The following is a 24,047-nucleotide window of genomic DNA, read 5'->3' on the forward strand; positions in this document are numbered from 1 at the left end:
GTCACCCGATGAGCAGTCCATACTAAGTGTAGGCTACTATGCTCACTACACACACAGCGTCACATGACAGGTTGAGAACCTGGTTCCCTTCTGCTCGCACACTTGACGGGCTGAGTCGGTGACGTCTGAAGCTGCTTGCCAGCTTCCCTTCACTTGTGCGCTACAACGGCTCATACGGTGCTTCCACAGAGTTGTTTCGCATTGATGTGCAGAGAGATGAGGCACACATTTGAGAGGTAGATGGAAGAATAGACAAAGACAGAGAGGGTGGATCAGAGTGCACTCTATCAGGATGCAGGGAAAAAGCTCTCTTCTTTTTTTCCAGCCTGTCTCCTCTTGGCACGCTGGCAAAGTGTGCGAGATCTTGTTTGAAGTGCATCACTGCGCTCACTTCAAAGTCCATCTAATGCTGCCTGCATGCACACTGCCAGAGACGAGGAGATACATGGTTTCTATCAGGTGGAACGATGGGAAATGAGCCTGGAAAGAACACACATACACTGGTATACACAAAGTGTGCCGCCGCCGGTACAGTATGCGAACATCATCCTACACACTGCTTAATGTCTGTCCTTAATTCTAGCAGCTTTTACCTTTGCACACCATAAATTGCAGTGAGATGTAGTAGAAGTCTTGATAGTTCAACGCCCTTCTTGTTCCAGAAATCACACAACGTGACTTAAAGTAGTTGGCAAGTCTGGCTTGAACTGAGATCTGGTTCTTGAGGTTTATGTAAGTTTTTTTGTTTCCTCATTAATGTCCAGTCTTTGAGCCTCTGCCAGAAATTCAAAATATATATATATATACATATATATATGTATAACAACAACACAGCGTCTCACAAATTTGAAATAAATCATGTAAATTTATGTTTATTTTTTGTTTAGTGAAGCCTGCTTGGCCCGAATATACAATACAGGAGCAAAGTTTTGTTTATAGTTAATCCCAAAATTGTTAACATACAAAAAGTCTTTAGTAGTGTAGTGTAGTATATTTAGAAGTAACCCCAATCCATATTTTACCTAACTCAAAACCCCAACCCAGAACCAAACGTTCCCCTAATGAGGCCCAGAGAACAGTCCTTGGACACGACTTTTTCAGGGCTCGGGACCCCCCCTAGACAGTAAAAACCTGCACACAGAATATCGAGGTTATACTTACCCAGGCACTCTCCTGACAAAAGAAAGGTGACCCATTTTCACCAAGGGAAATAACTACAGGGGAAAAGAGAGAGAGGAGGGGGGGGTGTTCGAGAAAATCCCTCTGAGATGAGAAAGGAGGGAGGACAAAGTAGAGGAGGAATCCCCCCCCACCCCCTCTCACCTGAAACTTCCTGCTCTGCTATTGTTCTGTGCAATTGTGAGCACCACAGAGAGGAAGAAGCAGAACAGAAATAGAGGCGGAAGGCATGTTTTGCGCTCGCTGCCCTCAGGGTCCGGAGAGAGGCCGAGCAGAGCCTCTAACACTGTTACGCAACCGTTAGCATGTGCAGGGAACAAGGGCCCTGCATCGTCGTCCCCTGAAGGGTGAGGGGGACTTTAGCAAGCTGTCAAAGAAATAACCTCAGTGTAAAATCTTTACTTGGACGTGTAGACATTTTCTGAAAATAGTTTGGTGCCATTTCAGGTCTCGGGGACAAGTTTCTTTTTGCTTTGTGTCGTGAAAGCCGCACATTGGGACTGTGGGAGAAGCGGGAACTCTGTTGTTGTTGTTTAATTTCTTATGTGTGCTTTCTTGAAAGATTTATGAGTCTGCGGGTGGTTTGAGGTCTGAATTGCAGGAAATAGTGGTGAAACGGACCGTAGTTGATCCGTGATCCGTACGGATACCCCCCCTGACAGATCGGAAATGCAATACTCCGGTAACACCGGGGCCTGTTTAATACGGGGTTTCGTAACGCATCCCTGTCTTTAGACAATGCAAAACGTGAAATGCTCTCACCAGAGTCGGTGTCCGTCCTGGGCTGCTGTAGAAACATGGCGGTTCAAGATGGCGGACACACACACACACACACACACACTCTGTAGATATATATGGCATTTTCTAAGCTAATGAAAACACGACGATTCTTAGTTTCAGATGATTATATACTGATTAAAACATAGCTGTGATTAAGGTTCACGAAGACGGTTATCGTCTGATCACATGATCGATCTCCGATACAAATCCAAAAAGACACCGCTGACCTCTAGTGGTCATAAAAAGCATGGCGAGAGCAACGGTGGAAGTTAGGTGACGTAGCATGAGCAGCGACAAAGCCCACGTAGGGAGGAGGTGTATATATATATATATATATATATATATATATATATATATATAAATTATAGCTAAATGATTTGCAAATACTTTCACAATGCTAAATACTTGAATTTATAGTGTTTTCCTGATTATGTTGATTCAAATTCTAATTCAGTCGTATGAAAGTAATTTCTAGTCTGACAGTTACAACCACATTTGCTCTCAGGCTCAAATCAAAGAGTATCTTCCAGCAGAAGGAACCCAAAGACATGTTACCCCGGTGTTTCCTCGTACCCTTTTTGTAGCAATAACAAAAGGCTCACCTTGGCTGCGGCAGTGTTCCAGTGGTTACTCAGCATTAATCTTTCATGGGCTTCTGTGGCAGGCGTATTCCCTCTGCATCCACACACACACACACACACACACACACACACACACACACACACACACACACACACAAGCAGATAATTACAACCCTTATTTAAAGGATTTGAAAATGAAGTACCCTGCAGCTGTACATTTGCCAGTAATGGCTCAGAGGATAGAGGAAAGTAGTTTCCCAGCGTGGCCCTCTTAAGCCCCATCGTTTATCTTTATTCATCAGTTGCATCATTCTCATTTAAAGCTCTTTGTTGTTGTTTTCTTTTTGTGTTATCTTCAGTAGTCTCTGTTTGTTCTTATTTATATTATCTACTCCTCTGCTGCCACTTCCCGAGGGTCACTGGAATTCCATCTAATCACCTAATCTAATTGAATGATGTCACCTTCTATACATATTTGTTGTGACCTCTGTTTATCTTGCGAGCTAATTAAACAACCTGAAACACGGCACATACAGTGTTTTTCCGGGAAATGTGCTTGATCATGTATTCCACTTTTCTTTTGTTGTTAAATCTAGTGTGCTGTAAATGATTCACTAAATATGGCCTCCAGGAAGAAAACAAGTGATTGAAGTCCCTTAAGCAAGATTTTCTTCTCCCTGTTTAATCCATCGGGAGGTCAGAGGTCAGGGAGAGCTACAGAACAGCAGTTCTGGAGATTTAGTTTCTTGCGCAATGACACAGCAAGGTTTTTGAAACCAGGGTCCATTAGTAGAAATATAGTTCTTAGCCTTCCATGAAATGGATGTCCAGTGGCAATCGGTGCTTCCGTTAGCAAGCTGAGGTGACCTACCAAATGCTGACTGATGTATGGGACAGTTGGCCTAAATCGCTAACAGTTGACAGTTAATGTCAGAGTAAGACATGAAGAAGTTAAAGGGCACGTCTTCTAGGAGAGGTCAGTCAACTCCTGCCATGGGAAGCACCCATCCAGAGGCCTGAAGAATTCAAAGAATTAAATTCCAGTTGGAATTAAATACACAGCAAATATCTCTGTACTTCAGTTTACAGTGGTGTTTCCCCTGCAAACACGCGGCATGAATTATTGATAATCCCCAACTCCCCTCTTTGGCTACGTTTAACCAGACACCACACTCAAACCCCCAGACATATTGAACCAGGCTGCAGCGGAAGCAGCTCCTGCCAGGACGAGGGGAAAAGAAATAAACAGGACTTACTTAACTGAAGAGGGATGAACTTTCCTCTCTCTCTCTCTCTCTCTCTCTCTGCCCTCAGTGAAGAAGCAGGCAACCACGCATCCCCGTTTAACCCCCGAGAGGTATTTAAGGATCACCCATGCAACACGTTGGTGCTTCATGGAGCACTCGGGGGAGACGGGGAAAGAAAACAACAAAGTAATCTACCGTAGAGGAAAGAGAACTCACTTCTAACTCCTTAATCTCGTCGTGGATTTGCGGGTTGGTAACTAAAGAGAGGGGAGTGAGCTCTAAATAACGGTGCGAATGTCCTCTTTGTCCTCACACAAGCCTCTTGTTTCGGGAGGATGAAACGAGATGATAATGGAGGCGAGACGGAGAGCGGGGGAGTTAGTCACTGCGAGGCATCCGTTGTTCTCCATGTACATTAAAATGTGAAGGATGGAAATGGACACCCGATGTAAAGCTGCCTCGTGTGTGTGTGTGCATGCAACACGTATATATGTGAATCTGTATTCAAGGCTCCTCAAACTCCTTGAGGATAAGAAGTGGGTGGTGGGACAAAGTGATGGACAGGACAGGCTGCATGTTACCACTATTAATAACAAACGGGGCTGATTGTAGTCGCTGTCTAGAGAGGAGCAGCAAAGGATGCTGGGACAGAGAGAGGGAGAGAAGGATGGCCTGACAGACCCAGACTGGTAGAGAACATAACGTCTCCGCTGGGAGCATGCTCCCCCCCCCCCACACTTGTACAGCTTTTACTCGCCTGTCAGTCTGTCTTGCTCCCCGTTCGGCCATTTGTGTCTGTCGGCCTCTCTGGTGGTTTGTCTTTTTCCTCTCCTCTCCACCATCACTGCTTTCCTCCTCCCTTGCTTTTTTGTGACCCTCTTCTATTCTGAATATATATCCCCGCCTCGCTGTGTCCTTTATCTGCTGCCCCTGTCCTAGCGCTGTCCTCTGCCTCTCTAGTTCTCCTTTCCCCTCTCTCACTTTGTCCTCCGCCTCCTCGTCCTAAACCCTCTCCCCCTTGCTGGCAGCCCCGCCCCTCCCACTATTTTAATTCTTCCCACTCTTTATTCCACCATTCCATTAACTGCATCCTGTCCACCGTCTCTCAACTATAATGGGACTCCATGGCACTCGGCTTGTGGAGCTCAATGGTCTTTCAATCGAAGTTCCGACATGCAACCGATCACAACAAGGTCTGTGGGTCGTCTTCTGGAGAGAGACGTTTGCTGTTGAGTTTTTCAAATGTATTTTATTGCAGTCGAGAGAAGGCCGAGAGAAACTGCTGCCTCGATTGGTTAGTTAGTTTGTGTTATTGTTTGACACACAATAACACAAACCAACCAACCAACAGTAGACCAGCCGCTCCTGTGTTCTGCGAGGTGTAATCACGGTATTTGTCATTGGAGCATGGTGGCTTTAAAGAGAGCATAGACGGATATAGCGGCTTTAGTCCGCCGTAAAGAAACTAAATACAGTGCACACTTACACTGATATTGATTCTGTTAGGTGTCTAAAACACGTTTTCCCTGCTGCCCCTGTTCACAGCAGCACTTCACTTTGCTCCCGTGCTGGTACTCCTGTCTGTTTCTCCAAACTGGGGACATGCCGACCGCCAACAACAGTGGGTAATACACTGACGATGGATGAGTACCTCAAACAACCCCACTTTAAAAAATCCAAACTCTCCCTTTAAAGTTGACCAGACTGGGGACAGCTATAGTGTGAGAGAGGAAAGACTGAGCAGCCTTTCTCTCAGATCCCCACTCAGTCCCTCTGATTGACCTACCGGTACATCTATACACTTAAACATTGCCGCAGTTCAGTGATAGTAATAACTGAAGCCTGACTCTGAGGCGGTAACGTGCAGGAACGGAAACCTTTTCACTGCAGCACTGTTTAGTCCAGCTGTAAGAGGCCAGATGGGATGTGTGTATCCATCTGTCTTCACACATCCCCAACAGCACACTCCTCTTCATCATTGCCTCTGCAGTACCTTTATTCATCTGGTCGCCGTACATTCTTTTCATACCTCACCTTCTGCATTTCTTTTCATCATGCCTGGCGCCCTACAAATCACTAAAGAGCAAATAACAATCGTTTGTGGTCACCAGTCATCTATCCACTTTGTCTCCAGGAAGTCGGGCACAATGAAGGGTCTTTGGAGGTCTCGATATTATTACTACAAGGATAAGGACCAGGTCTATGCAATAGCTGCTCAATGCTCCTGGAGCACCAGGGCACTCGGGAGTAGCTCAGCAGAGGTTAATGGTGGGGGTGGGTAGGGGGGGAGGGGACTCACTGTCATGGCTCCATTGTTTGAGGCGCTGGGACCCGCTTACCTGTGGCTTACCTCCTGAAAATTGCTTTCTGATTAAAAATAGTGCTCAGCCGCGGACCTGGCCCACTTTATTAGCCGTGTGCTCTGGAAAAGCCTGCTGGGTAGAGGGATGGCAGTGGGAGGGGGGATGTGTGGAGGAGGGTTGTGGGGATTGTGTGTTTTTTTTAAAGGTTGCCAAAGGCGTAAAAAAAGTGAACCTGTGGACACACACACACTCTCTCTCCCCTGTGCAATTTAGCCACCCTCCACATCCCCACTAGCACACATGTGCAGCCAGGTATAAACAATCTGACAGAGGCAGGCTGACATAATTGGGCCGGACTCCGATACCCGGGACCAGCTCTGGCCACACTTCACCAAGTTGACAGGGGAAAGTTGGGCAAAGTAGAACTTAAGTCCGCCGGATGACATTGTGGATCTGCACTCAGAGGATAAACAAACACACCTCCACTTACTGAGAATCATTGGTGGGGTGGAAGGGAGGCAGAAATAAAAACCCATTTGCTGCCGGTTTTTTTTGTCTCTTGTCAATTCAGGAGAGAGACAAACACAGCCACAGCAATGTGTATCCAGAGCATGTTGGGATGCCTGAGGAGAGCATTTTTAATGTATAGAATGTTATTTTCCATGTTTGAGGCACACTGATCACCATCAATACATGCAAGCGAAACGCAGGACGGCAATGGGATTTTTCCACTGAATTTTGGATAATTGCAGAAAATAAACTCTGTGGCAAGCAAACGTTTATGAAGCAAGATAATCTTCACAAATGAACTCCACTTTTACGGTTTCTGAAGCTTTAATGCAATCGTTTAAGCTTTTGTTTACCACATACCATATTTAGGGCGTCTAACCAAACACCCCTTCTAAAAACCTAGTGACTTTCAGAGGAGGGAACCGGAAGTGGAAAAATGCTGACTCATTTTCTGGCTTTACGATTGCAGCGGTCTTGAAAGCCGTCTTGGCGATGCTGACCTTTGTGGAAATGGAGAGCTCAAATTGAGTATGCTAGATTACATTTCTTCTTTTTCAATTCATAGTTTGGGTTGTTATATACGTGTTGCACTGTGCGCTTACTGAATCCTCATCTGTCAAGAGAATAAACTGCTTCTTTAAAAGAGGAAAGGTTTATGCAGATAGTTATGAGACAGGAGTTAACTTGTTGTCCCATTAGCAGCAGAGCAAACACGCTAACTGTTAACAAGCCTGTTAGTCCCCGACAGCATTCGTCCTCTTCAATAAAACTTTTTACGGGAAGTAAATGATGTACAATCCCAAGACTGTACAGTCCACAGTAAATGCAGAGGAAACAGAAAGAAGCCCGGGATGCTGTTGTGACTGAATAGTGCTAGCATGTCCCAGCTGGTTAGAGCAGTAACAGTAGTTAACCAACGACTTACATCACCAAGCTCTTCAAATGTAATATTTCCCTCATCACCTTCCTCTTCCATCTATCAAGCTACCAGTTCTCTCTCTAATTTGCTTGTTGTTCAGTCATCCTCCCTCTTCTCCTGCACCATTTGTGGCCTCGTCCATACGCTCTTCACTGGGGACTCCTTTGGGGAGGCACCAGCCGATAAACAGGGAACACCTCTGCTCACATGAGCAACCTCAGAGAGGAGGGGAAGAGGGGAGGGTGGGGGCCAGAGGAACAAGGGAAGGGAGTGATGAGGAAGGAAGGAAAGGGGAACAGGCAAAGGAAGGATGTGGGGCATCGTGAAGGAGGAGAAAGTAGAGGAGGTGAGATGAGACAGGACATCATGTCCACCTTTAAAATGCCGCAGCTACGTCCAGAGCCAACACGGCAGCCTTGCTGCTGTTTGACAAGAGTTACGGCCGGTAGAGCCCCGTACTGCATTGTGATCAGTACTAACAATAACAATCCATTAAGACACAGGGAAGAAAAGCTTCAAGTACACCCCATTCCATTTTTATTTCCCATCGGTGAAGTTGCCCTTTATTCATTTGATGCTGTGCCATTTGGCTGCCATCTTTGACAAAGCCAGTTCTTTGGGTTGGACGATCTTTGGTGGTACAGAAAGTTACCACATCCATCATCACACTGTGTTCTGAAACAGCAAGCAGTTCCTTTCTCTGAGGAGACAGGCAGAGAGGAGGTGTGTGCGTATGGGGATGGTCCCGTCACGGTATTTAGTTCAGCGGTTTTCCTGCAGAGCTATTGTGGACTAAGAGTAGGTCACAGGATTGATGCAGGGCTGAGGATATAGTTGGAGAAGTTAACTTCCCTGTTAACTTAAGAAAACAGACATTCCAAAACATTGAAGTCACATTTGTTCCATCTGTGTCCAATACCCACTCTCTTTTAGCTCTGTTTTGGTCTGCACCGACTGTAGCTGCTACATGCTCTCACTATATCCACCAGTTCGAGTGTTGCTATTGGGCGTGTAGCATGCAGTTGTGCAGCGTAAAACCAGAATAATGAACTGAAACATGCTGTAGAGCTGAGAGGACCTGCAGAGACGTAGCAGTGCACGCTTCAACGAGCAGCGGGACCACCTCCGCCCGCGCCTTGAATGCACGTTCATGAGTTAAGTTAGTTTTGTGCACATAATGTAGGTTACTACTAGTCATGCCAGTGTTATAACATGTTTCTCTAATCATGTGCCAAGAAAATATTGGACGAAATATACCGGCTAGCTAACATTAGCTAACGAGCTAACCTCAGGTTTTCTTTTTCAAACAAACCTCGTACTTGTCTACTACTAGTCTATTGTTAACGTTAATTCGCTTAACTCTAATTTTAAATATGACCCTAACCTCACAGGTTTGTTATCAGATTTAAAGTAAATTTCACCTTATTGTTAGCTGTTCAATTTACAATAGGTGAGTGTGTGTGAGTGAGAGAGTGGAAGTTGAGTAAAATCAGTGTGATCAAACAATAAGGTTTATTAAAATTAGGTTAATAACTTTTAAGCTACACTGGGTACCTTTAAGTTCAGCTAAATGCTTTCTTTTCGAGTCAATTCTAACGCAGGAACAATGAGTTCAAATTTCTGACTGTGAGCACAAGATATAAGTAACAGCAGGTTATTATGAGTACTGACCATCTGGCTTCAAAGCAGCTTCTTATGAAGAGTGCAAGTGACCTGTCCTCAGTTATCACACTGTCATTTCTGTAGATCCAACATTCCCCCATCCCTCACCACACACACACGCGCACACACACACACACACACACACACACACGCCTGACAGGTGGCAAACTGGCAATTAGTCAGTTCCCTCAACAAAGCTTTCAGCAAAGTCTTCTTACAGTATGACCTGAGAGGACCGACTACACGCACACACACACACACACACACACAACTCATCTCCTCTGACCTCCCTCTCCCGCCCATCGAATCAGAAACCGTTTGTCTATTTTTCTCTGAGTCAGCACTATTGTTTCTTTTCCTCCGCTCTCCTTCCTTTTTCTCCCTCTTTTTGCACTTTGAACGACCCCCCACACACACACACACACCTTGCATGCAGACACACGCGGCCTTGAGGAGGGAGATGGGGAGAAATGTGAAGGATGGAGGAAGACGGAGAGGATGCTGAGAGAAAGAGGGGGATGAGGAAAAGAGAGAGAGAGGAAGGGAACACAAGACAGGAAGGAGGATAAATGGAAAATGCAGTGTAGCTGGTTATCTCTGGTTCCCTTTGGAAAATCCCCAAACGCACAGCGAGGGTCTGGCAGTCAAGGTGAGAAGCAGAGGACATCCCCCCCCCCTCCTTCTCTGCTTCTTCCCCCTTGTGCACCCGCCTGCACCCTCTCCAGCTGTTCTCATTACAGTGTGTGTGTGTGTCTGCTTTTTCCCCTCCACTCATTTATCTGCGTGTGTGTTCGTGTCATATGGTTTAATGTATGTGTATGATATCTTGAACATTTGAGTATACATATGTGTTTTGGGATGTTTTTTCCCCTTGCCTTTGTGTGTGCGTGTGTGTGAGATGCCATTTAGTGTGTGTGCGCGTGTGTGTGTGTGTGTGTGTGTGTTTTCTGGACACAGCACATCAGCCCTGGTCGAGCTCCAGCGCTCCTCAGGGCGTCCCTGTAAATGCCAGAATGTTGGCACAGGCGAGGACCCCTCTCCGTCTGAACTGCTAAAAACTTTGTTCTCTTCTCTGTCGGTCAGCAGCTCACAGACACTCATGAGAGTCCACCAGAGCACAAGAGGTGCAACTCAGACAGAGAAAAGACCTTTAAAGGTTGTCGCGAGGTCTGTTTGATTCATGGCGAGCTGGGAGAACTGTCAGATCATTCAAAGATCACTGTTCCCTCAGGAGGAATGTCCAACTTGGAACATATGTTGGCTTACTTTTCAAGCCTATAGACCCAGTGTGTATCTACATTGTTTTAAGCTTGAAATCCACTATTTGGGTTCATGCTTACAGTTCTTCTGTTTATTCCCACACAAAACACCTTGAGGTTCAAAGTTGTTTAGTAGCTAAAGAGCCAAATATTTCCTCATGGGTTGGTGGGAGAGCAAAGCATCTTGGCTTGAAACTTGAGTTTATCTTCAACCTTGGAAAAACCAGTAAACGCTCTCATGAATGCATAATAAATGCATTTGATCTGCCAATGTGATCTCATCAAGAATAAGGGACAGAATAATATTACCGATTCAAGACATTTGTGCTCATCTCTCGAAATATGTTGACATTTTCTTTTTGGAAAATGGTCTTAAAGGCACAATCCCAAATATAACTGAAAACAAAGGGTTCACCAAACATCTCATCTGGATTAGAGGCTGCTGTACTCCCAAAATGATCACACACACGACGGCTACATCCAAGGAATCAATGTTATCTGATGCTGTTCATCTATCATTACTGTAAACAGTCATACATTTCAGATATGATCGATTCTGATCAATACATTTATTTGCAGCGTGCTCTCCTGTAGCAGTACAGCAGACTCACACACGGCTACAGTGAAAATGACGCCGTCGTTTGTCTGTGAACGCTTCCTAAAGGCCCTGCTTACAACTTGTCAACCAGAACAAAATGTTGCTTTTCAAACTCCGGCGAACAGGCTGTGGATGCTGGTGTTACTATTGCACTCGAAAGAGGATTTTTTTTCCCTCAATGGTTGTGGATGTTGTTTTTTTGGTTAGGTTAGCCACCAGAGAATACAATGCTGCCTCGGAAATGGAAGTTTTGATGTAGACAGCTGCTGAGTTCTCTTCCCTAAGTGCTGAGTGATGCTTTTTTTTTGTTTTCTACAAAGCGTTTGAAAAGAGCACGGCTGATGATAACGCGACAGAGAATGCCAGCGGGGCCACATGTTGTGCATAAATTAATACGTGATAATTACTCCTATCTTCAGACAATTCTTTGTGGACGCTGCTGTGATGCTTCCTCAGCTGTTTGTCTTCAATTAAAGTTGTTTTTCTGCTCATTTGCTCTGATAATAATCGCCGTACGCTGGTAAACACACTTTTGTACGGCTAACCTTGCTCTGTGTGCTTTTAGTGCTGATTCATGTCCTGCTGACAAGAGTTGCATCTGCAGGTAAATATGTCATCGTTCACTATGCACGGACAAAAAGGTCCCACTTTATTTCACTGTTATTCTCAGCATTGCAGTGCTTCATATTCAACTTCTAGGTTTATTAATTATACACGAAGAACGACTCACAGCTGTAGCATAACGTAGCATTGCACTCCTATCGACTCATCTCTGATCTTCTCAATGTATAGTTGTGATAGGAATGGCTTTACATAGAATTGCATCATGCCTGCAGTACCATGAAAAATGGTCCCGATCAGTCCAATATATATTTATTAAAACCCCAGCCGTCCCTTACAAAGAAATGTTCCCCGCAGGATACTTTAATGGCCGTTTCTTTTATTGGATGGTGAAATGAAGAGACAGGAGGGACGGGACGGAGACGGGGAGGCTGAAGATGTGATCTGACAGACCGGTCAGACGGTTCACTGACTGGAAGTTGTTGTGTAGCAAACTTTATAACGACAGGACCCTCATCCCCATGAAACAAATACAGAGCATCGCTTGTTAATATGATCTGATGTAAAACACAGATATGTGACTTATAACAAGATTTAACTGATCAATTAACACAAGGACTCTGGAGTATTTAGATATACTTGCATTGAAGAATGTTCATTTTATAGTGTTTCTGGATCAAATCACTCATTACTTTGTTTGTACTTTTAGTATTTTGACTTGAGATCCTCCGCGATGCTTTGAACCAGTCTCACAGGAGCCGATCATGTTGAGCACGTTGGAGGCCAAAGTATTTTGTTCAAGTTTTGGCAACTTTTGCAACAAAGGATGCTCCAACGTCCTTGTCGGCATCCTGAGACCCCTGGGACACGTGGACGCCCCATTTTACTGTTGTAGTTGTTTGAAGTGGACCTAATTTATTAATTTCACATGCTGTGGGGGAGATGCACACCGCATCATATTCTATAAACTCGTGACTGGTTTTCTATAAAACGTATTAATCCCCTGAATGACTAGTAACCAATATTTTCATTTGAAATGTTTAATGTAGCATTGAATGGAAATACTCAAGGAAAGTACTCATACCTCAGTATGGTACTAAAGAACAGTATTTATTGTATCTCTGTATGTACTACATCCCACCACTCCATGCAAACTAGCTCAGAAACGACACATGGGATAAACAACAAGAATACATCGCCATCAATCATTTCTGTAAATCGACTTGGCTATATCAACAAATGACTATAAGAGGCAAGGCCCCTCCCTGTCTGCTGTCCCCCGTGAGACCTTTTATGGGAAAAGATATGTAGGGTAGTCAACAACGAGAGGCAAATCATTTTTTTGATCTCGTTTGAATATGCATATGATGTTTGTCATTTCTGAAACATTTTTTACAAGTCACGAATCCGCAGTTTGTTGCGGGCTAGTCGTACTAGCATTTATTTTTGTGTGTGCTACGACTGCCTTGTGTGTGTCGGTATCAAGACGTCATGGGCCACTGCAAATTGGGACTTGACTCAGGACTTCGTAACACACACATTGTCCCACCTCAGTCTGAATATGTATCTGTCTGGTCCAGCATAAACATCTGGCTCTGGCCTACACAAGCCCATTTAGCTTGAATGAGGCCATCCATCCCCCCAGTTTGCATTTGCTGCCGGTACAACTGCAACAGAAAGCCGGTATTGATCAGGTGTACCTGCTGACACGTGTAACTGCAAACATCACTTACTGAAAGCTGTAAAACACACATCTCCTGTATTGCCCTTGTCATGTACAGTAGAACCACACACGTGAGCAAACACACAGGCCCTCTTCTACGTGTGCTCTGTCGACGATGTGAGATACGTTTGTCCTCTGGAATAAAAACCTAAACCCTCTGGATTAACCTGCAGTCGCATGATCGCGGCTTGTAAATCCTTTTAAATTCTTCATGCTCGGTTATGTCGCCGCGTCCAATCAAAGCTTAATCCGGGTTTTTTTCTGGACTAATGCCTATTGACTTGTCACAGAGGTCTTACATGGAATCAATTCCCCAGCTGGGCGCACTGGAGGCTCAATGGTTAACGGCAGCCGGAGAACGAGGCTGAATGATGTCTTTAAGTGTCAACGGATGGAAATGAGATGATGGTGTGTGTCATTACTGGAGAGTAATCCCGTCTCCTTCCTTACCTCTCATGTCGCCCCCCCCCCCCCCCCCCCTTAAACACACACACACACTTATTTATTTATTTTTCTCCCCTTCCTTTTGTTTCATCCTGCCCCCTCTCTTTCCCTCCATCCCTCTCTTTCTCTCTCCTGTCTCTGGGGGTGAATGATGAGGGAGGCAACCGGTCCATCCGTCACCGTTGATGTGATGCGAGCGTGTGTTTGTGTGTGTGTGTGTGTGTGTGTGTGTGTGTGTGTGTGTGTGTGTATGCATGTCATCTGGCGCCGGGTGGCCTCCCACTGATGTAAGAGGGATCCGTCATGTCTCTCTGTCACAACAGCAGACACGCATGAGTGGATATACACACCCTCACACACACACACACACACACAAAGGATCCTCTTGTCTCCTCTGACATGATCTGTGTGTATCAGAGGATTTTAGTATATTTAGTGTCAAAAAGTGACTGACGCTGACTTGATCTGATTAGTGAGTGTGAGTCTATGTACATATTCTTGTTTTTCTCTTTGTTTTTCTTATCTATTCTAAAAGTATTTGGATGTAAGACTGCTGAGGCCTGCACCTTCATGGAAAACTGTAGCTTTGTGTCGTGGCCAAATGAAATCAGGACCTTCTTATCTTTCTGAAGTCAGTTAAAAAACAGCCTTTTAAACCAGGGAGTCGTGCCGATGCAATGATATGCATACTGTGTCTCTGCATCCTCAATTGTATAATGCAACATGATAGAATGTTTCAGCAGATGCAGCTTAAAATGTAAAAACAACATGGAGTTTGGTGCATAAATAGCAGCACAGAAAGAAGTCCTTGTGTGTGTTTTGTGGCTGCTCTGCTACTCGAGCGGTGTTTAGCGTGCTGAAAGAGGCTCTTTGGGGAGAGCTGGGCATCATGGAGTGGCAAGTAGACACAAGTTCATTTTGGAGCATCAATAGCAGCAGGACCAGCGACAGGAGCCCCGGACTAGCCTGTGTGTTTGGAGCAGCCCCTGCTGGACACAAGAGGGACTGCAGCAGTGACGGTCCAGTCTGGTTTGAGGGGGATGAGAGTTATGGAACTCAGGTGACAGTTAGCTTTCACTGTTTGTTATTTAGACCTCAGTAGATAAAGAGCTGTAAGGAAGTCCATCCTTTACTTTGCGTTAGAGGGGAAATAATGAAGTGTGAGAGCCTGTAGCCTAGTCGGAGTGGACGCTCTGCAGACAGATGTGCGTCTGTCCCCTGTGTGTCTGCTGTGTGAATGATGCCTCGCTATAAATGACTGCTTAATAGAGTGTTATCCTATAAAGCAGCATCACTGACGGCACCCTGAGTGTGTGTTTGTGATTAAGTACATGTGGCCGTGATACATTTTGGTAATACATTTTGATATGCGATGGTTGAAAATTCCGATACAGCATTTGTTCTTCAGATATTTACAAATGTCAGATGAGAAATAAAAGTGTAATGATGAAAGGTTTTGGAAATAATTAGACCATTTTAATCAGACCAACAAAATGAATGGAGGAAATGAGCTCCCTGTATGTTTTACAGAGGGGAGTGTTCTCATGCAACCATGCATGCAAGCTTCAGTCTTTGTTTCCCTCAGAGGGAGTAGCACCATGCTAAGCATTACACTGAGTTTAAGTACATGAAATATTAAAGGAGATCATGAATGAGTGATTCTCTGAAAAGAGAACAGATTTTTGCTCATGTTTGAGGCTTTGCCGCGTCATGTGTACTGACTGGAGGTCATATTTTACCATTTTTTAACCATATCTTACCTCCACGCATGTACGATTAGACATGGATCTGTAAAGTGATGCATCGCATTCTGTCAGCCGTCTGCAAAGACAGCCAGTGTAATGTAATAAATATAAATATTCAAATTGTTTGAATGTTGTTTAATGAGAGCGATTCTACTTAACCCCTGTGTGGGGAAGTCAACACTGTAGACTCAGAGATTAACTAACCGATGAGGATTAGGGGAAATAATACATCAATAAATATGAATAAATACATTTAAAAATACATGTTGAATAAATGAAAACTAAAATCATGATCACATCAATTTAGAAAAATAAATGAATGAATGCCGCCATATTATTATTAATAATATTTATTATATTTAATGGAATATAAATGTATTTAACGAGTCATTTATTTATTATTTTGCTGTCCTCCATAGAGGTCACAGCTCGGCAAAAAATGAAAAATGACGGATAGGTTCATGTGGGTCGGATAGGTTCATTTGGTCATTTGGATGTGAAGCTATGCACAGATACAAATAAATGTGCTTAAGATTTGTATCCCATCTGTGATGAAACATTATAGGGCTCGTTTTCTCATCCAATAGTTAGTTCTGAAATGTAATAGAAAAATTTCGTACAAGTACCTAAAAAAATTGAGTGAACGTTACTCTCCACAGCTGCACCACTGATCTTGCCAATGTGACCTTCTTTAGCCTGTGAAAGGATACGAACACGCAACCTTTTCTATATATGGACTATTGTAGGAGCAGGAAACAGTGCAAATGTCCTCTCAAGGTTTTGTCTTTCGGAAAGTCAGACTTTGCCTGGTGATAGAAATCCAGCCTCTATCTCACTTCTGTTGCTCTCTAATCATGAGATCCTCTTTGCACAAGGTTGGTCATGGATTGGTAATGACACGGCCTCAACACACACTCATTAACACATGACTCATATGGCCTGATTCAGTTTAATTCATGTAATTAATCAATTCATGAACTTAAGCATGTCTTACTGTGTGTGTGTGTGTGTGTGTGTGTGTGTGTGTGTGTGTGTGTGTGCTGGCTATCAGGTTTTACAAAGCAAGTTTTAGTCCTTTAAAGTCTCCCCTCCTCACACACACACACATGCACGGGGAGAGGATGAGATGCAACACACTGCAGTGCAAACATGGTTAATGACGGCAATCTGATTGCACCTTCCAAGAGACTCCAGACCTTTGCATCCCGCTCGGTGCTATAAGAGCTACGTTAATGGGTGGGCGAGGAAATGAATGGCCGCCTAAGTGGATGGATGTGTAATTATGAAATGGGCGATACAGTCAATGTAATTAGCTTGTTTATGTGCGGCACAATGGATGGAGGCAGACGTTGGGGCCCACCGCCTGCGGTGGCAGAGAGAGAAGAGAGGGAAGACGGAGAGCAGGAGGAGAGGGTGAGAAGGGTGAGTGAGAAATGAATGAGAGAGAGAGAGAGAGAGCAAACTCCTTATTCAGGCCTTTTCTGCTCACCCGTCACATCAAGGCTCCGAATCAATCCTGCAAATTGGTTTGTTCCTCAACAAGGTTAACAAATGACGAAGGGATGGGGGGGGGGGATGAAGTGGAGAAGATGAGGCAGAATATGAGATAGAGAGGGGAATATGTGAGCGCTGTAACGAGAGGGAGACGGAGGGTGGGGTGTGTCCCGGTGTTGACGTATTGTCTAATGCTGAGCTATGCGTGTGTGTGTGTGTGTGTGTGTGTGTGTGTGTGTGTGTGTGTGTGTGTGTGTGCATGTGAGGGCTGAAGGCCAACAGTTTAACCAGAGAGGGGGGTGAAGGATCCGGGTGATTGCTGTTTGTTACAGGTAAACCGAATCGGCTGAGTTATGGCGTCCCAGCTCACAAACCACTTTGGGCATGTGGCAAATAGGCTGCTGCGTTGCACATGTTGGGATGAGTTTGTGCGCGTTTGCGCAGCGCGCCGATGCAGACACAGATTGCTCCCACACCGTAACCCCTGTCACGATGAAATGTGGGGCCCATTTCCTCCCGTTCCCAGCTGAGTCCAGGGGAATTGGAGAGTAAATATATAAATAATAGAAGAACGGATAAAGAATGGCAGAGACGCCAAATGTGTTATTCTTCTCCCCTGATCTGTCTCCCTGTGTGTGTGTGTGTCTTTCAGGAACACTTCACGCCGGAGTGTAAGTTTAAGGAGTGCGTGTTCGAGAACTACTACGTCACCTACTCGTCCATCCTGTACAGACAGACCCAGTCGGGTCGGGCGTGGTACATCGGCATCAACCGGGACGGACAGGTCATGAAAGGGAACCGGGTCAAGAAGACAAAGGGGGCTGCGCACTTCCTGCCCAAACTCATTGAAGGTACCACCGCTTAATATGTAGCCCGCTCTGCAAGCTGTACCAGAGGCAGGGGACCAGTGAGCGTTATCCTGGAAGATGCTCAGTGCTTTTTATTTCGTCACCATCTGTCGAGAACGTACAAGTCGACATCAGTTCAGTCAAGTGTTCAGTAATCATCGTGTTATGTAAATTGAAAAGAATAGACTTTGATTTAAGCATGTGGCTGTAGCAACTTGCAGTCAGATAGCGGCTCCGTCTCTGGAGTGGCCGTCTGCTCTCCTCCCGGCTGAATTATCCTAGCGGGGAGCAGCAAGGACCCAGCTCATGTTAGCTCGCTAACTAAAATTAAACAACTTAACGCGTCATCTGCACACTCTTGTCACTGCGTCGGAAAGCACATTGCTATCATTAACACTGATTCATTAGAGTCCGTGATGTGCTGATGGGCCTAATTTCAGAACACAGAAGGAAGAGAACAGACTTGTGCTGTGATGCTACAAAGTGGCGACGGAAAAAGTAAAAGCAATGGATGCGGTGGGGAGAGGCGAGGAGCTGATTCCAGGACGTTGATAATCTTTTATTTCATGATGTAGATTAGTCCCAAACGGTCAACTCCGTCTCCGAATTTGCATTGCAAGATTAGGACAGGTTTAAAACAGTAGATGGGGTTTTAAGACATTTTCAATCATTAAATGCCAGTTTTTATTAAGAATTGTCAATATCAACATCAGCATTGATGTGTTTCATCACAGTACTTTCATGTATTTTAGTTTACAGCTTAATAAACATGTTTAAGTGTGCAGTACCTCTTTAATAAGTCAGTTTTCTTTAGTGTATAATCATCTGAAAATAGAAATCGTTGTGTTTTTTGTCAGAATAAGCCCTTACATCTACATAGGAAGCGCTTGCTCTTCACAGAGTCCGTTATGTAGCACCGGATTCACTATATCTCGTTTGCAAAAGGGACAAAACGCACAATAAGCAAAGTTGATGCATTTGATCTATAGCATTATTTATTTGTCTACAGTTACAGCTCTAATTTACAGTAAACTAAATAAAGTAGTCATCTAAAAAAATGCACCTTATTTAATATTAGAAACATTATATGATAAGTGATATTAACCAAGGTTAATATAACTTCCAACCTTTATTTTAACTAACCAGGCAATGCTTTGAACTAAGTTAAAGCTGCATTCGTTGCTTGTTTTGTTTTTTACCACTTGGGGGCGGTGGAACAAGCTGTCAAAATAAAAGAGATACTGACAAATAAAGCCGACATGCAGCAACTTCTTAGTAGAGCTGACGTGAAGTGAAAAGTTCGAGATAAGCATGCTTTCATCACTATGAACAACCCCATGTTAAATTATGTTTAGTTATTTCATCCATTGCTCATATAAACATAATAATCATTGCACCTTCAAAATAAAAGCTTGGGAGTAATCCAGTGTCAGGGTCCCCATGTTTCCTCGTCTAATTGAAGCTGACTCACATTTTGAATAAATAAGTTCATGTTCACATTGTTGGATTGTGTGTGACTTGTATGACTTTGTTGACCTCCGTTGGTAGTGTCAATAAAGATACAACGGCGTAGGTCATTACTGCATATCCAAAGACACAACAAAGTGCTGAAAGCAACACATAAACTGCACCAAGGATTATCTCATTTTTACCAAAGGGGTTTAAAATGTTTATTTTTATTTATGAACCTGAAAACACCACAAGGCAATTATCCCAAGAACAAACTAAAGCAGCAGAGGAGCCAGTTCTACTGTATCAGCCACACAAGTCTGTTCCTACCCAGTCCTAACTATTGCAACCTTCTCCCTCCTCAGTGGCCATGTACCGGGAGCCCTCTCTACACGACGTCGCGTTGCAGAGTCCGCCCAGGAAAACGCCCAAGACCTCCAGTGACTCGCCCGTGCTCCAGAACGGCAAGAAGGACCCTAAATCCAAAACCAAAACCTCCTCCTCCTAGCGCTCAGAGACACGGGTGGGAGAGGAGAGGGTGGAGGACAGCTGAACGGGGTTGTTAGGGCTACACCCCCCCCGCAAACCTGCAACACTGACCCCACGTGAACTCTGCATACCACAATGCACTGGTGTACAGTTGGAGAAAAAGAAGAAAGTGGAGCTGGTCAATGAGAAGCCCCCTTTACCCTCACAGACCCCCCCATCCAGTCCAGCCCTCCACCTTCTTCCTGTATTAGATTGTGATCATCAAAGCCTGGGATACAAAAGCAATAACTCCATGAAGAGGGGAACAGTCGCCTAGCATTGTATAGCATGTCACCGCAGCGTGTTTAGAACTGGCTGGAAGGAAATCCCACACACACCCTCGAGCCATGATCGGCGACGTCCTTCCAGTCGACCAAATATCAGAGCAAAGTCTTCCTGGTTTCAACCACAACGGGTGCAGTGGTCAAATCGGTCCCTCTGCAGCACATACTTCACATATGGGTTTTCATTTCCCCGCGGGGCTCCATGCTAATGTTAGCCCGACACAGAGCCATGCTAATGCGAGGCTGTTACAGAGACCCTTGCAGACTTTTGTTCTGCAGCCATCTGCTCAGTCCACATCTTCTGTGTGCGTCAGCGACTTTGTGAGATGGCGTGGATACTTGTCAGCCCTGTTTGTGTGTGTGTGTGTGTGCGTGTGTGTGTGGGTGTGTGTGTGTGTGTGTGTGTGTGTGTGTGTGTGTGTGTGTGCGTGTGTGTGTGGGTGTGTGTGTGTGTGTGTGTGTGTTTGTGTGTGTGTTTGTGTGTGTGCGTGCGTGTGTGTGTGTTCCCTTCTTCTTCCATTCACCTTTGGCGCGATTTGATTAGTTTGTGACATGGACTCAATTTTCCACTCGGCGGCACAAGAAAACCCCTCCCGCTCCTCTCTGGCTCTGTTAATGGAGTCTGGGGCTGATCAGAATCGTTCGACCCTTAAACGAGAGGCCATGAGCTCCCTCGACACACTGCATAACCACACACACACACACACACACATATTCATTATTACACTGACATTTACCCACGCACGGAGGTGTGTGTATACTGTGTGCACACACCTTGGCGTCATGATATCCATGAGAGACAAACGCAGAAAATGATCACACGAGTTGTGACATGGCATGCATTGACACGCACACATGTGTGTGTGTGTGTGTGTGTGTGTGTGTGTGTGTGCAGGTTCTGGGAGATGATGAGGAGGTCATCAGTGAGATGGTGTACTGATGGAGCCTGACTCCGTAGCTTGGGATTGCACCGCAATAGCTTTTTTCACTGTGGCTGGCCATGCGTTGCACAAACCCACCCGAGGCCCGCACATTATCTGAGGAGCCTCTATCGCTCAATGTGCTATTCTTGTCTAGAAATACACAAAAAAATTGTTTTTATTTAATTATTCTATTTAATGCAATGTGTATATGATCTGCAGATTCACTGCTACACCCATTGCTGTCCACATGCCAGAAATATTCTGTGTACTGAATGTACAGCTAGTTTTTTAAAGTCAGTTTACAAGTCATGGGGAGTACTACCGAGCTTGGCAAAAACTGTTCCACCGAAGTGGAGGTGTGGAGTACACAGCACCACAAAGGCCTGAAACTGAGACCCAAAACCTGGGCCGTACCCGCATCTTTAAGACACGACCTGACTTAAAGGACCAGTGTGTAGGTGTTAGTGGCATCTAGCCGTAAGGTTGTAGTATGCAACCAACGGAATACCCCTCCGCTCACCCCTCCCTTTCCAAGCGGGTCAGAGAACTACGGTGGCCTTGAGGTAAAGTACAAATGTGAAAGGCCCTCTCTAGCAGCCGTGTTTAGTTTGTCTGCTCTGGGCTACAGTAGAAACATGGCAGACTGGGTCAAGAGGACCCGCTCCCTATAGATATAAAGGACTCATTCTAGGCTCATGAAAACACAACAATTCCTGGTTCCAGATGATTATACACTAGTGAAAACATAGTTATGAATATTATATTCCATTTCTACAAACAGAGCCCCCCTTAATCCTATACACTGGACCTTTAAACTGACTGGTACTGCCGCATGAACAGTCAAAGCCTATGTGTAATGCTAGTAGCGGCTTATTTACCCTCGAGTCGCTAGCCTCAAGCACAGATGAGGTACAACTTTTTGGGGGCCGAAACTGACTCATTGATCGAGTCACTTTATCAGATTAAAAACAGCTTTTTAAACATATGCAGTACTCCCCAAAGACCTGTAAACAGACTTTTTAATGTGTCAAATTGTTGAAGTTCCCAATAAAAAACAAATATATATATATATGAAAATACCCAAATCTGAACGCAACCCAAACCCACAGCTTTACACAACAATATTTATTGGATCTGGAGGCAGAACAATGAAATATGTGGATGCTTACCAGACAAGGAAGGTGTAATGGTGTAATGAAGGATGCCACAACACTGCATTAGAGGAGGAGGGGGGGGGGGGGGGGTGTAATATCAAGTGTCTTTGGAGCTTGGCTAACGTCAGGACATCTCAGCCTCTGCTGCTTTGATTTTCACCATTCTTTTTTTAATCCGTCTCCTGCGAGTCCTCTAACTTTATGAAAGTGCGATATTAAATCACTGGATCGTCCCTTTAAGTCTTCATTTACATCTGGATTAGTCAACTGAGCACCTGTGTTCATGACGTGAAACACCATGCTGACTTGACCGCACGAATCACTCGCTTGCTCAGATTTTTTTACATTTCTTATCTAAATGTTTTTAAACAATTTACCATAAATCTCTCCAGGAGACTTTGGTTATGATGCAAAGGAATTGAAGCCTTCTTTACTCGTCTAATACTACGATTGAAGGTAAATAGATTATGCTTGTCGGGACTGTATATGGCCAAAGTCATATATGAATAATGAGATTGATAGCGGTAGCACAGAAGGACGGCGATTTAAAAAAAAAAAGAGAGAAAATGGACAGATGTGTTATATTTACTTTGATCACAGTTCTTTCCTTGTTTGTCTGACAGACTCTCTCTGTAAAGAAACTATTTGAAATATTTCACAATGCTCGTTCAGGAGTGGGCTTTGTGTGTGTGTGTGTGTGTGTGTGTGTGTGTGTGTGTGTTTCCATTTGTTCTTTCCACTCAACACAGAAAGCAATCATTTTTTTCCTATCAAAGTTTTCCTGGTACAATACGCCCGGCAGGGTAATTGTTTCTGCCTAATGTTTATGTATTGTGGGAAGCGAGGAAGTCCTGCGTTCTTCAGGAGGTATGTGGCGAGGTTAGATTGATGATCAGGGCTCAGCGAGAGGGGCCGACCAAAGAAACCAAAACCTAGAGGGGGAGACATTATTCAGGGGTAAATAATTTGTGGTGACGAGCAGAAGCAAACAGAGTTTTAAGAGGGAATTATGCTAATGTGGACGGTGTTCCCTTAGCAGACACACACACACACACACACACACATTTACACACACTTCTCATTTCATGCATAATCCTCTGCTCCCCTGTAACCTGTGGTTGTAAATAATAATAGCTGATAACCCGCGCAGAATAGAGGCGAGCTGCAGAGCAAATTAATCTGCTACCTGAGACATGAAGCGAGCTTTACCTCTGTTTCCCTGTGTGGAGAAAGAGGACGGATTAGTTTACAGAGAATGAAAAGAGGAAGTTCAAAGAGGGGGGGGGGGGATTACTGAGAAGGACGAGAATTCAACAAACTATACAGGAAGGACTTGTGAGGAGCAGAAGAGAGAAAATCTCAGTTATTCCCATGATTTGTTTTGCTTTATTGAACTTGAGCTACACTTAAAACCTCACGCACACACTAACGACCTTAATTAAACTGTTAAATAGACCCTCGGGTCGGTGTGTCCGACCAGTCACCCCCTGTGGATCGCTAAATCCAGAACACAACGTTTTAAGTATTATTCACAAAGTAATTACACAAATGTTTAATTAAATGAGGCTCCTGCCCAGTAGAACAGGACGAGGACTGTGTGGAACTAGAGAGAGAGAGATGAGAGAGATTAGAGGAGACAGACATAGCCATGACTTCTGAGACAACTACTACTGTGAGTTTTAAGGGCTGGGAAATCTATGTTGCAATATTTTCTTATGTATATGTCATGGTTCTTGTTGTTTTCAGACTTTGAATCAAAAGAAAAAAAGATCTTGAAGGAGAGTTAAGGGCTAGCATTTCAGTTCAAGCCATTAATACGGACGATGGAAGTGATAAAAAAACGATATGTCTGCTGT

At 44.4% G+C, this 24,047-nt stretch overlaps 1 protein-coding gene across 1 annotated transcript in view; it reads left to right on the forward strand.

Annotated features, from left to right (window-relative positions):
- fgf11a (fibroblast growth factor 11a) overlaps positions 1-19,810 on the forward strand; it is a 64,310-nt gene extending 44,500 nt beyond the window's left edge. Inside the window, exons 4-5 of the mRNA XM_076086824.1 lie at positions 17,658-17,856; positions 19,668-19,810. Of these exons, the coding sequence (XP_075942939.1) occupies positions 17,658-17,856; positions 19,668-19,810 (342 nt within the window). The remainder of the gene's footprint in view (positions 1-17,657; positions 17,857-19,667) is intronic.
- The last annotated feature ends 4,237 nt before the right edge of the window (positions 19,811-24,047 follow it).

The sequence above is a fragment of the Anarhichas minor genome, unplaced genomic scaffold (genome assembly GCF_050575085.1).
Source record: "Anarhichas minor isolate MPS153535 unplaced genomic scaffold, ASM5057508v1 ptg000009l, whole genome shotgun sequence".
NCBI lineage: Eukaryota > Metazoa > Chordata > Actinopteri > Perciformes > Anarhichadidae > Anarhichas > Anarhichas minor.